At 25.1% G+C, this 13,497-nt stretch overlaps 2 protein-coding genes across 2 annotated transcripts; one reads left to right on the forward strand and one right to left on the reverse strand.

Moving 5' to 3' along the window:
* Positions 1 to 1,045: 1,045 nt before the first annotated feature.
* LOC129976151 (leucine-rich repeat-containing protein 42-like) lies at positions 1,046 to 9,173 on the reverse strand. Its single transcript, XM_056089578.1, has 5 exons — positions 8,660 to 9,173; positions 6,360 to 6,478; positions 2,891 to 2,976; positions 2,617 to 2,794; positions 1,046 to 1,895 (listed from the first exon to the last, which is right to left on the reverse strand). Exons 1-5 carry the CDS (start codon positions 9,037 to 9,039, stop codon positions 1,675 to 1,677), a joined length of 984 nt encoding a protein of 327 aa, XP_055945553.1. The 5' UTR covers positions 9,040 to 9,173; the 3' UTR covers positions 1,046 to 1,674.
* A 240-nt stretch (positions 9,174 to 9,413) lies between these two features.
* Positions 9,414 to 13,473, forward strand: LOC129976011 (sulfiredoxin-1-like). Its single transcript, XM_056089341.1, has 2 exons — positions 9,414 to 9,856; positions 13,049 to 13,473. The coding sequence occupies exons 1-2, from the start codon at positions 9,596 to 9,598 to the stop codon at positions 13,256 to 13,258; spliced, it is 471 nt and encodes a 156-aa protein (XP_055945316.1). The 5' UTR covers positions 9,414 to 9,595; the 3' UTR covers positions 13,259 to 13,473.
* Positions 13,474 to 13,497: the final 24 nt, after the last annotated feature.

The raw sequence follows: 13,497 nt of genomic DNA on the forward strand, positions 1-13,497 counted from the left end.
AAAAGCTATATACTTGAAATTGTATAGTTTAAAATAATGTATAGCTTAAAATTTGGAACTTAATTCTAATAATATTCATAATTGCTTACTACTTATAAGTAAAAGCTATATAATTCAAACAAAAATTATGTTACTTTATAACATCAAAAAGTGCCTGATTCTATAATTATATAGCATTTAGATTGTGTTAAAATATTTTTTGTGTAATTTTTTCACTATTCTTGATATCAATTATTTTAAGTTTTGCATTTTTTACTATGCAATATACTAAAATCCACTCCCTTGAAAATGATCCATAAGTTAATGTTTATTCTATTTCAAATTGGCAAATAATTTTATTTAAAATTGTTTATATAGAAATTTACTTTTAAAATTAACAACAAACTTGGAAGTTGGGGAGGAAGAAGAAAAATAGCCCTAATGATTGCTTTGCCTTAAGATCCCTAGAGGATTTAATTTTGCCTTGCATGTCACAGATGATCAAAATTACAAAACCAAGTTACTATTTATCAAAATTACCATTCTTAATATGTTCCAAAATCTGGTTGAAGTAATTACATTTTAAATAATTAACTGAAGAACAGGTATGTGAAAAGCACATATTAAAATTATTTCTAAAGTTTATACCTGAATGATAAATGCAAATGTATTTTAAAATCCTTCATCCATTAAAATTTAGCATAAAAATTAATATTTATAATTTAATACTAATACTAAAACAACGCAAATTATTATTTTGATGGATCTCACATTTGTTTATTGAATTTACAAAAGCCGTTGAGAAATTTTAATCCGAATTTATACTGATTTCTTTTTTCTAAAATAAGACAGTGATTACATTCATTAATTTATAAATTATTGAATCTGTTAATTTGAACTTCTTTAAATGAGATACTTATATAATCTAAATGTATGTACAACAGATTGATACAGTGATGAAATAATACATTATATTTTACTGTCATTTCATTTTAATCTTAACATATTTCCACATATGTTAATAATATTAAACTGATTAATGAAACAAAAATACCAATAGCTATCATCATAGAAAAAATTATATCTGTGAAAAATATACTGAATCAGAAACAGTAAATTTCCTACAAACTATAAATGTGTTCTGGCATGTATTAATTGACATGCTAGATTTATTATAGGGGATATTTTATCACAAGTATGGCTGGATAATACTGGATAGACATTTATCACGTCCCTGGAGGGGCACTTATAGAACAGCAAGGCTTTTAGCTTCATGGTAAATTGGATTTAACAAAATAAATTCTAGCATTCATAGAATTGCTTTGTTTTTGACTGATTCAATATGAATCACTCTGTATAATCAACCTATTTTTTTGAAGGACCAGTTCAAAACTATTATATTCAAGCATTAATGTTAAAAAAATTCATCACAATTAAAATTGGCAATAATTACCATTTTTTCACACTCAATTTTATATCAAAAATATTTTTAAAAGCAGTATAGTATAAAATATATTAAGAAATCTAAAAAGCTGCATGATTCTATTTTTAACAAAGAGAATATAAGTTTTTTTGGGGGTGGGGGTGGGAGGGATGATGGGAAGAGAAAGATCAATTTCAAAACTACAAAAGAATTTAAAATGTTTTAAGATATAATTGTAGTAGAATTACTTCTACCAAATAAATCTAAGAAATTCAGATATATTGAGCAAATATATCTTCTTCAATAGCTTTCTGATAAGACACTGTCACCTTTTCTGGAAGTGATTTGGATACATTTGGATATGCAAATTTGTCGTTGACTTTTTCTTCAATGAGTGTCTGTCTTATAAATACAAGCTTGATAGGAGAAAACTGAATTGTAGAAGAAGATTCAGAAATGCTTTTTTTAGCCATCAGAAACCTTTTTTTTGAATCTGCAAAAATAAATAAATAAATAAAAATAAAAAAAATCATAATTTATTGAAATATTTATTCATTTATTTTTTTATCAACAAAAATTATTGAACAAAAGAGTTCACAATTAGACTTTTCCTGTCTAAATATATTATTTAATAGATTCAATACAGTAATAAAACATTATATAGTAGCTCATTCATAGCTGATGGGAACACAATACAAATATGTTTTTAATATTAAAAATTTTAATGAACAATATAAAATATATAAATCAAGGACATATAATACAGATCAATAAAGTGATAATAATTACAATTAAAATTAATAAAAAATAATAATATTAATAAATAAAACATTGTAATAAATAAATTGTATACAGTTTTTAAAATAATAGCATGTGCATGGGTGCACGGGCACACACAAACCCTATTCAAAGCAAAGACTGCAAATTCATATTACACTTATCCAAAGTTTAAAATACATAATGCGAGACTTTTTTATTCAAATATATTCTATGTAAAACATAATAGATATGATGAACATAAGGAAGAGATGTTTTCACTTTAAATTAATTAAAATAATTTTGAATTGTAAATAAGTTTTTGATAAAAAGTAGAAAGTTTAAGAAACAAGAGAAAACTGTTCAAATCAATTATAAATGCAAATTAAACCCATGCAAATTAACCAAATTCTATTGTAAAAGAATCTATATGGTTATTTATATAAAAAATTACTTACAATATAAATTCTGTTTTTTAATGTCACGATTTTTTCTTCTTAATCTGCAAACATCACACCATTTTTCTATCAGTGGAATGGCCCATCCTTTGGTGCCAACAGGATGTATGAAGGACTCAGTTTCAGAAGAGCTTAGTTTCAAAGAGCAATTTCTTTCAAGATTGCGTATACCTTTACTCTGTAGATGGAGGGAAAAAAAAAAAAAAAAATCTGAGTATTTATCATGTTACTAAAGTAATTTCATTCATATTATATACATACAAAATTATCTTACAGAAAGATTTGATCCACTAAGGTCTAAACATTGAAGTTTTTGAAACACTGATAGGCCAGCTATGATATCATCTGTAAACATGTTTTCTGGGGAAAAAATTAAATGTCACTATATTAAAAAAAATATCGAAACATTTGCAATAAAAAAATTACAGAATTATAAAAATATTAATATACATTGCCTTTTCAATGTTTCAAATTAATAATAATAATAAAAAGATTTTAGTTTACTTTAAAGAAGATATGCATGACATACTAAAAACATTGTGAAGTTATTTTAAGACTTTGCCTGTATAGGACATATTAATGGCTAAAATAATCAACAAATGTGAAATGCTGTAAAGAGTGAGAATAGCAATAAGTTCTCATAGTTGCAGTGATAAAATTTTGAAAAAGTCAAATTGCAGCACCTACTTTTATTTAACAATTATTTCCTGACACGACAGAATGACATAAATGCGACTTACAGCATGAAAAAAATGAGCATAACACGCAAATAATCAAATTTGCAACAACTATAGAACAAAAACTCAATAAGGACAGAAAAACGACATAAAATACATTTTACATAGCTTTGCATTTAGAAATTAATAGATCCCATTACAAGCATTTTATTCATTTGGCATTTAGAAAAAATATAAGAATTGTCGATTTTGAATCTTTTACAAATAATATTATAAGAAAAAAATATAATGAATATGACATAATGAAATATCTACACAGAAAAATAAATTTTAATTTTGTCTGCCATTACATTGATGAAAAGAAGGACATATTACGATCACATCAATATTTTAAAGAAATTTCTGAAATTGGTTGCATAAATGATGCATATTAAATTCGGTTTTCTTTTAAGCCTTATCACTCATTATTATATTTCATAATTTCAGGTTACAGTATGTAACAACTTTAGTGTTACATTGCTTGAGTTACAACAAGGGCAATTTGTGAGCCCAAAAGCTTTGAAATATCTTGCATAAATTACAAAATTGCTTTAGAAAAACACATATAATTCGAAGTAAAAGGAAAATTTTTAATAAAACCAATTGAAACATTTAAATTTACAATTTTCTTAAAACATATATTAATAGGCAATGTTTCTCTTTATCTTAGAATAGTTTTTTAAGTCTCTTTTTAAAGTTCTCATGCAACCATACCACTTTAAATTAATACAGATTAGATTAAGTCAGTATGTAAATGAGAATTACTATGCAAGGCCATCAATGAATTATTGTTATACAGAGTTGAAAATAGAGATTTGGAAACACAGTCACAAATAATGAAGTTCCTTCAAAGTATTTTTATTCATAGAATAGTTGCCTTCGGTGACCAGCTGGTTTGCTAGGAATATTAATTATATTAAATTTCAGTGAAATCATTTAGATTCCATCAAACTATAAGACATGGAAGCTATGTATTTTATTTGCCTTACATATGTTCTTTCCATTGTGTACATGAACCTTCAAATGGAGACCAGTCTCATGGCACCATAGCAGCATTAAAAACATAAATGTTCAGTTCATTTATCTTCTAACTTTTGTAATATTGTAATTTCACTTTTTTTATTCATATTGTGTAGAGAACATGAATATTAAAAAAAAAAAAAATACTATTTTTTTTTTTTTTTTTAATTTATGTTTTTCAGCAATGGTACAGAATGAAGAAATTAGATATTTTATGAAACAATGAATATGGTTTAAATCTCTGCGCAACAGCCTATTAGAAATTAAGAGGGTGTGTGTTTAGAATATTGCTCGATTTTTAATAGCTCTAATTGTTTGAATCTCTGAGCAACAATAAAAACTGTTAAAAATCAGAATTTTTTTTTTTTTTTTAAACTGTCAAAATTGATCAGAAATCTGCATGATTAGTAAATTGATAACTTAAATTTTTTTTAATAAATTTAAATTTATTATTGTACAGTAAAACTTTTAAAGTTTTAGTGGGAAAAATAATAAAATCCAGTCTAACTTTTAATTAATTAAAATTAAAAAAAACAGAATTACTCCAAAGTGCACATTGCCAAGTATATATGTGCCAACTTTAGAATCTGTAGATCAAACAATCTGGTCTGAAAAATGCCAACACACATGCACTCATATAATTTTATTACTATTAGCGATGGAAGATATTTGCTAATTTTGATATAATTTAATGTTCCTTTCAAACTGAAAGTTTATTTTTAATTCAGTCAATTATTATGTTATGACATTAGTGTAATGCATTGTATAATTGATTCTTGACATGATATTAAAGAATATGCCACAGACTGAACCACAATCTACCAAATTTCATTCTCTATACTAACAAATTGGAATACAAACTTAGTATAAAGAAACTGATAATGAGAAAGTAGAAAATTTCAAACAGGATATAAGATTGTAGGAGGACGGGAAATTGAACTCAGCATAACAAAAATTTTGTAAAAAGTGTTTTGCATTCAATGGTCATCAATATACTGAATTCTGATTTTTATTTTATTTCAGCTTTTTATTTATTTTTTTACTTAAGAACTCTATGCCCTGTTTAAGTATCTGTTGCTGAAAAATCTTTATAAAGTTTGTAAGACCTATTTCACACTGTATATTTTTAAGCTATATTCCAATGCTTATTGGTAGATGCACAGTTAAAAAAAGGGGGGGGGGGGAGAGGGGGGAATTTACATTACAAAGGTGAAATCAAATATATCTAAATTAAAAATATATTGAATGTACTTTGTTTAAATTTTGTTTTCTCATTGTATTGATAAGATTAATAACATGCCTCATAACAATGATATTAATATTTAATTATAAATACTTTAGCTACATTTGAACATTTAAGTGTAATCAGAAGTTCAGCGCTTCAAATTTTTAAAATAATATCAGTGAGATAAAGAAAAGCAGGTAAATAATGTAATTAAAAAAGTATTAAGACATGAAACTTATCTATCTGCCTAAATCAGAATTTCTGAAATTTTTTTGATGAATATTAAAACAACATGTAAATAAATTTTTTTTGATATACCATTTCTACAATATAAAAATGTACTGCAATTCTGATTCTGTAAGAATTAAAAAAAATAATCAAATATGCATATAAATAAAAGAAATAAACAGATTCATGCATTAATTGTGAGCAGAGAAAATAATTTGAGCATAATTATGCATATTATTTTAATAAGATGTTTCAAATCAAGATGGTCTCTTTTGTTTCACAGTACTGAAGAATATGGAAAAACATTCAACGCTTGTGTTTACATGATCCTAAATGATAGCTTTGCATCCCATTCTGGGTTTATAACTTATAATTCACAAAATCCCGAGCTAAATTAATTAATTATTGAATTGCTTACAGAATTGATATTTTTTATATATTTTTGAAACTAATGGAACATATGAAAAATAATAAGCATTAATACATACAAGTATTTACATACAATCAGTAAATTTAAAATATTAATGTAATTAAAAATTATAATATAATTTTACCAGATAAATCTAAGTATTCCACATTTTTAGGTCCTTTATTGAACATTCTAATGGGAAGTGTGATTTTTCGAATTACTGTATCTTTTAAGCAGTTTCCCTTTAAACATAATTTCTTTAATCTGCAAAACATGAAATCAAAATGAGAAAAATATAGCTTATTATAGAATGAAAAATTATTTAATTATTATTGTTTCAATGTCCAGAGTTCTTTGTATTGTTTTATTATTACTCTAATATTAATAGAGGATAAATATTTTAAATAAATATCTATAATGCATAACTGAGTTCCATTTCAAAATGTAATTTTCGAACAGATGAAATACTTTAAATTTATTTGATTATAATCCTTAAATCACAATTTATATTGTTGCATAAAAAAAAAAACTTTTTGAATATTGTTTGAAATACAATTTTATTGTATAAAATACTTTTCTACATGAAATTTCAAAAACTAATAAAAATAACTATAAAATAAATTTAAAATTTATTATTCACTACAGAATAATGGAAATCTCACTACATTTGATTCTTTCCATTGGAAAGAATTATATTTCTAATGGAAATAGATATGAAGAAAATGTGGATATATGGAATAAAATCATGGACAAATTAAATAAATAGGCACATATTTAGAACATCAAAAGACAGGATAATAAAGAAATTTTTTTGTTTCTGGATTTTCTATAGGCCAGTTACTGCAGCTAAGCTAAGAATGCACGAAGTGCATATTCAATTTTTAAAAAATGCAGATAATACAAGAGCACTAAGGATAAATCTTCACCAAGGAATATGAAACTGAAGGAAAAAAATCCATATACATGACAGCAAAAGGAATTTTGTATGCAGTACAAGAAATATCAGTAGTTGTGGATATTTATGGCCCACATTATTTATTATCAAGCAAATGAGAAATATTGTGAAAACGTTTTTTATTAAAATGAATTGTTGATCTTGGCATGATCTGAAAATCCTCAATCAACAGTTGGGGCTGTAAATATCCACAAGTATCAAAATTCGTGCTCTTTCTATTCAGTAGTGAACAATAACTTTTATGAAGTAGTAAAATGCAAGGTGGCCTGTCCCCTTCAGTCGAACGTTCCTACTTGGGTTTGAAATCTGCTACTGCTATCAATGTATGATGAATTTCTAAAAATTCTTTTAGTTAATGGCCCCAAACTGTTCAGTTCAATATTCATTTTATAAGTTGAAATATTTTTAAAATTCCACCAGAAAATGTCTCATATCTATAAAATATAGAAGCAGATGTGTCATAGTTTTCAGAATCTCATTAAAAAACAAATTCTGATTAAGAAATAGAAAATTATATATAAATAAATTGGAAATGAAATGAAAAATATTTATTTTTATATAAGCTTTGTTTAATTCCAATAAATAAAATTGTATTTCATGACTAAATACTGTTTGTATTTTGAATTACATGAGTGCAGGCATCTAAATCTAAGTGGCTAGAATTTTAATCCTTAGAAAGAATATTTCTAATTATAAATTTCAACAAAAGCATATAGTAACTTTCAGATGTTAGGGAGAGTACCAACAACATATTATCTATTCATCTAAATTCTAAACAATTTCATGTATTTTCTTTAAATAAATTTAAGAGTAGTAATTTAATAAAATAAAAACTGCAGAACTAATAGAATAAATATTCCTACAGATTCTAATTTCTGGTGTAATTATAATTTGTGTATGTATTTTGTTAAAGATATATTTTCAGGAATACAAAGAAATGTTAAAAATCATGAAGGGAGAAAATTATGCAAGTGTTAAAAAAACATTACTATCTCCTATACAACAAAACAACAGGCTTAATTCACTGAAATTTTATGAGAAATAAATAAATTGACAGATAAAACTAAGGATTTCAAAATAAGGATAAATCCTCAAAGCACATGATACTCTACACTATAATGATGCTTCAGAATATTCTAAGGCACTCAAAATATTATGGAAATCTTGAGTAATATGTAATGTAAGTGATATGTACAGGTGTCTTTTGGTAATACATTCCAAGTTTCCTAGATTAAAATAATAATCTCCAACTTCTAAAAGCTTTAATGGTGCTCATAAAACAGAATATTTTCAAATACTAATATATGAAAAACTTTTAAGTACGATTTTCTAAAATAATAAAAATAAATACAGAATTGGTACAAAAAATTAATATAGCTTGAAATTATTTAAAAATTTTGGGTTACAGCCTACACTGATTTACATTTTTAAGTTTAAAAAAAATCGGAACAGAACATAAATATATAGAACATAATATACAAGATACATACAAACTAATATTTTGCAAGTGTTCAAAAAATTCATGACTATCTCCTAGATAACAAAAGCACATGCATAATTCACTTATGAATTGAAATAGTATGAGAAATGAGTCAAAGTATTCATTAAAAACAATTAAATTATCAGATAAAGCCATGGATTCCAAAATAATTTCTTTATAAGCCTCTTCAAAACAGGACAAGATTTTCACTTGATGATCACTTGGATATACTGCATATTCATTTAGATGTATAAACTGATCAAATATCTTCTTTCCTACATCCTCTGGGAAGCCAATTAAACTTTGTATATTTTCCGCGTTTATTGAAACAAAACGAACAACTATATCAAACAAAGTTCCTGGCTGATTATTTTCTTTCTCCTGAAGCATTATGAATGATCCCAAACTATTTTATGATGCTTAAAAGTGAAAAAAAAATAAAATCGAAAAATAATTTCATTGAAAAACCTTAAGTTTAAATTCCTAAAACAGATCCTAAAAGAATAAAAACCATGAAATTTAAATTTTCCGCTCTAATATCACTTTGTTTTGCTGCCAAAATTAAATAAATCACAACTGAATTATCACATTCTTTTATTGTATGCATTTCTAAAAATGTGCATTTAACTTGATTTAAAAAAATTAAATAAAGTAGTACTGTTTTTCATAATAAGTTTACTTCGTGTTAATAAATTTAATCTATCTATCTATATATATATATTTAATATTTAATCGTAATCGACGTTGTCTGTCAGGAATTTTTAATAATAAAAACATATGATGCAATATTGTGAAGGCCACGTTTTATAGCTAAGTGTTTTCTTGTCTTTTGAAGCAATTTGCATCTTTTGACATCTAATTAAAAAAAAAATAACAAAGTAGGTACTAAAATTTATTTAGAAAAGGAAATAAATCGTTTCCTGAACATTTCCTTACAATGTGAGTCATGAGACGTCATTCCATAAGGCCATTCTTGGAAATATGCTTTACGTTTTTGTTCCGCAATGTTAACAGTTTAAATAGCGTTTCGAGCCGGCAGATTTCACGAGGTTCGCAGTGTCTGTCAAGCAAAATGGATGATACAATTACTAGTATTCATGCTGCCCATATACAAGAAATACATGATGTCCCTTTTAATGCATTAATACGCCCATTCCCATCAGAATTGGAAGAGGAAAAAGTTTTAAGTCTAATGGAGACTCTTAAGGTAATATCTTTTTTTTTAAAAAAATATATTGTTACGAATAATCCTCATATTGTGTAAATAGTTAATTGTTACAAAGTTGACAAAGATTAAATATATTTTTTGGATTTGACACTTGCTGACACTAAGTATATTAATCTTTACTTTGATTTTTGAAATACTATTCTATTGTCAGTTATATAGATAAGTGTCTAAAGGTAGAGCACCTGGATTTAATAGGCATACTATTAAGAATCTTGTATCCCTTTTGAAATAAGACTGACACACCATTAAAAAGAGAAACTGCTGTGTGTCTTTTCTTATGTTTTTTTTCTTTATTAGAAATGAAAAGTTTAGCTATTTATTGGCATTACAGCATATGTTTCACACTTAATTATTTCTTATTTATTTGCACAAAGTTATCTATTGAACATTTCTAATGTGTAACCCTTGGTAAAGGGGTTAAAAATTCCTATACAAATTGTTTAAAATTATATGGGTATTCATATGCCTTATTTCTATGATTTCATCTTTTTTTCTTCTTTCTTTTTGTAATCAAATGTAGTAAAAATATTTTTGAATAATATATTTTGATATCCAGTTGAGATAAATTTTACTATGTGAAATATAAATAACAATTGTTGAAATTTTGGGCCAACAATTTTTATTTTGTTGGCCCAAGATATCATATTTTATTGATATTTTGTACTGAAAAATATTTTTAGTTATTTAAATAAGTAGTTGATTTCATTTGAGTAAATCTGATGTAACTATCATTCGAAATTTTTCTGCCATAGCAAATGAGAAGTTATACCAATACATTTTTTAAATAGCTACATGAATTTGTTGAAGTTTATTAATTATTTTATTTTGCTTTTCTTTAACTTTTCTTATCTTAGTAAGATAAAATTTCATCTTTGGCTTAAAGTGCATAAATAGGAAATTTGATTCAAAATTCCATTTTTAAAATATTAATTTTCTACCTTCTATTATAAAGTATCGGAGACATCATCTTTTTCTAATTTATTCAGCCATATCAAATAACATTTCATAAATCAAATTATTACTTAACTTCAATAATTCGTATATAAATATATAATGTCATGTTTTGTATTGTTAAAATTTTATTTTTAGCATTTATAGAATTAATGGAAGAAAATGACGAAAATGAAAATATGTGATAAGTTAGCAAATGTTTGAATCAATTACTAAATCTTTGTGCTGTTTATCATTGAATGACTTTTGAGTAGTTTATGCATGATATGATGTACACAATAACATGTTTTTTATAACACACTGATAAATACTATATTTAATGCATTTTGAATCTTTGTATCAAAACAAATAGAACTAAGATAATAGTAGGAACTTTTCAGCAAGGTTGATTCATAGAATATAAGAGACTTTTCTTATAAAATGCCAAAGAAGAAATAACAGCATTTGCCCTATTCTTTATCAAGTTAAATTTTTGAGATGATCAAAACCTTTTTTTTTAAATAGCTCTAGCTCAGTTATAATTTATTTTCCATTCCAGATGATAATTAAAAAAAAGCTCTAAGATATTGAACAAAATTTCTTCCAAGTATTGATATTTATTATTAATATTCAGAACTAAATTCTACTAAATGTATCAATTACTCTTATTATACCAATAGGATCTTATTCAGGACAATTTAATTGGGAATAGTAATATGCCATATAGTTTTCGGAGTTAAGTCAATGTAGACTGTCAATGAAAATAGATCTCTGCATTTATGTTCTTGAATATTAAAGTTATATAATGTTCCTTTATTATTATAAATGAATAGGGTGAATTCAATATTTAAAACCTAAATGTTCTTGACATCAAATTTTTAATAATTTAATACATTACATGTTATTGGAAATGGACTAACTGTAAAAATTTAGAAATATTGAATTCATTTTATTTTATATCAGCATTTTTTTTTAGCTGCAAATCATTTAGAGATATGTTTGATATTGCAAGAAACTAAAAATGGAATTTTGAATTTTTAAGGGTTAAAGAAATAAGTTTTGAATATTTTGAGAATGACTATTTGTGATGGTGACATATCAGACTATTCATTTTGATTCATACAATTATAATTGAATTCAATCTTTTCTATGACATTATTAGCTTTCTGAATAATTATAGATATTAGCCTTATTATGGTTAGAGGATGTTTCTGGTGGTGTAATGACAAGGAGAGTATAGATGTCCTTGGTGCTGATCTTAGAGAGTATCATGGGAGCAAAACATTCACAATACTTTTAAAATAAAAATAAAGTAGGTGAAAAATGCTATGTCCCAGGTGCCACTGATTCTCATTATTGAAAACATTTTTTAAAATATATAAATATTTTTCATATGGTATAAATTCTTTTAATAATAATTTGTTTATAAAAAAAAGCTCCAAAGCCTTTATATTTTTAAAGAAAATTTTTATTTACCAGTTCATATATTTAATTCCTTCCCCTTAGAGGGCAATATTCCTTATTCATATTTTAGGGTAGGGAAGGAGCAGTGCTAAATTTATAAAATGGATTGAACAGTGGATTGAATGGATTTAAATATTGCAGTCAGTTGTAATGTGATATATCAAAAACCAAAATGTGCTTTTGTTCATATTTATGAAAAGAAAATCTATCATGACCTTCATTTGTAACTATTTAATGTTGAACTTATCTCTGTGATTCATATAATATAAATAAGAATTGTTAATATTCTACTTTGTTACTTAAAGAAATGGAACTATTTATAGAAATTAATGAAGCAAGAAAGTTGCCTCAGATGAGAGTAAAATGAACAATCTTTTCTAGAAAACACTAATTTCTAGTAGAAATTATTTCCAAGAAGTGAATAATTTACAAAATTATTTTCTGTAAGGTGGGATAACTGAACATCTACAAAAAAAATATTTTTTAAGTGATTGATAGTTTTGCAGGTCGTTACAATGGTATATTATCTCAATTGTTAGTAAAATATTGTAATATATTTATAGAATTATGTTGCATTCAATGACATAAGCATCCACTTTTTAATGTTTTGTGAAAAGTACAAACTCATCTTTTTAGTACATTGGTTGTGAATATTAAATATCATAATTACTATCATATTTTAAACATAAACTTTAAAAAAAATGCTAAAAATATTACATATTTGTTATATAATCTGTATGTTTTATTTGGAAATAATTTTGCAATATTTTTTTCCAGAACCCTGAAACAAAAGAAAATGTACCACCTGTTGATGTACTATGGGTGACAGGAAGAGAAGGTGGAGATTATTATTATTCATTCGGAGGCTGCCATCGATATGAAGCCCATAAGAGACTTCAAATGCCTACTATTCGGTGTAAACTTGTCAAGTCAACTATTGAAGACTTAAAAACTTATCTTGGAGCCTCAACACCAGATCTGAAATAACTAGAATTTGAAAATATTTTTAGTATTTTTTAATTGATGCTACTGAATGAGATTTTTACATGAAATTATATTTTTTCATTTCTGATGTTTAGAGATATATTATAGAATATATACATATTTGTAATGCATTCTTGCACACATTATTAGTTTTGTTATTAGAATTGTAATAGCATTATACTTAACATTTTATAATAAAAAAAAAATGTTGCGCCATATTTTTTAATGCGATTTATATGCAT

The sequence above is a fragment of the Argiope bruennichi genome, chromosome 7 (genome assembly GCF_947563725.1).
Source record: "Argiope bruennichi chromosome 7, qqArgBrue1.1, whole genome shotgun sequence".
NCBI lineage: Eukaryota > Metazoa > Arthropoda > Arachnida > Araneae > Araneidae > Argiope > Argiope bruennichi.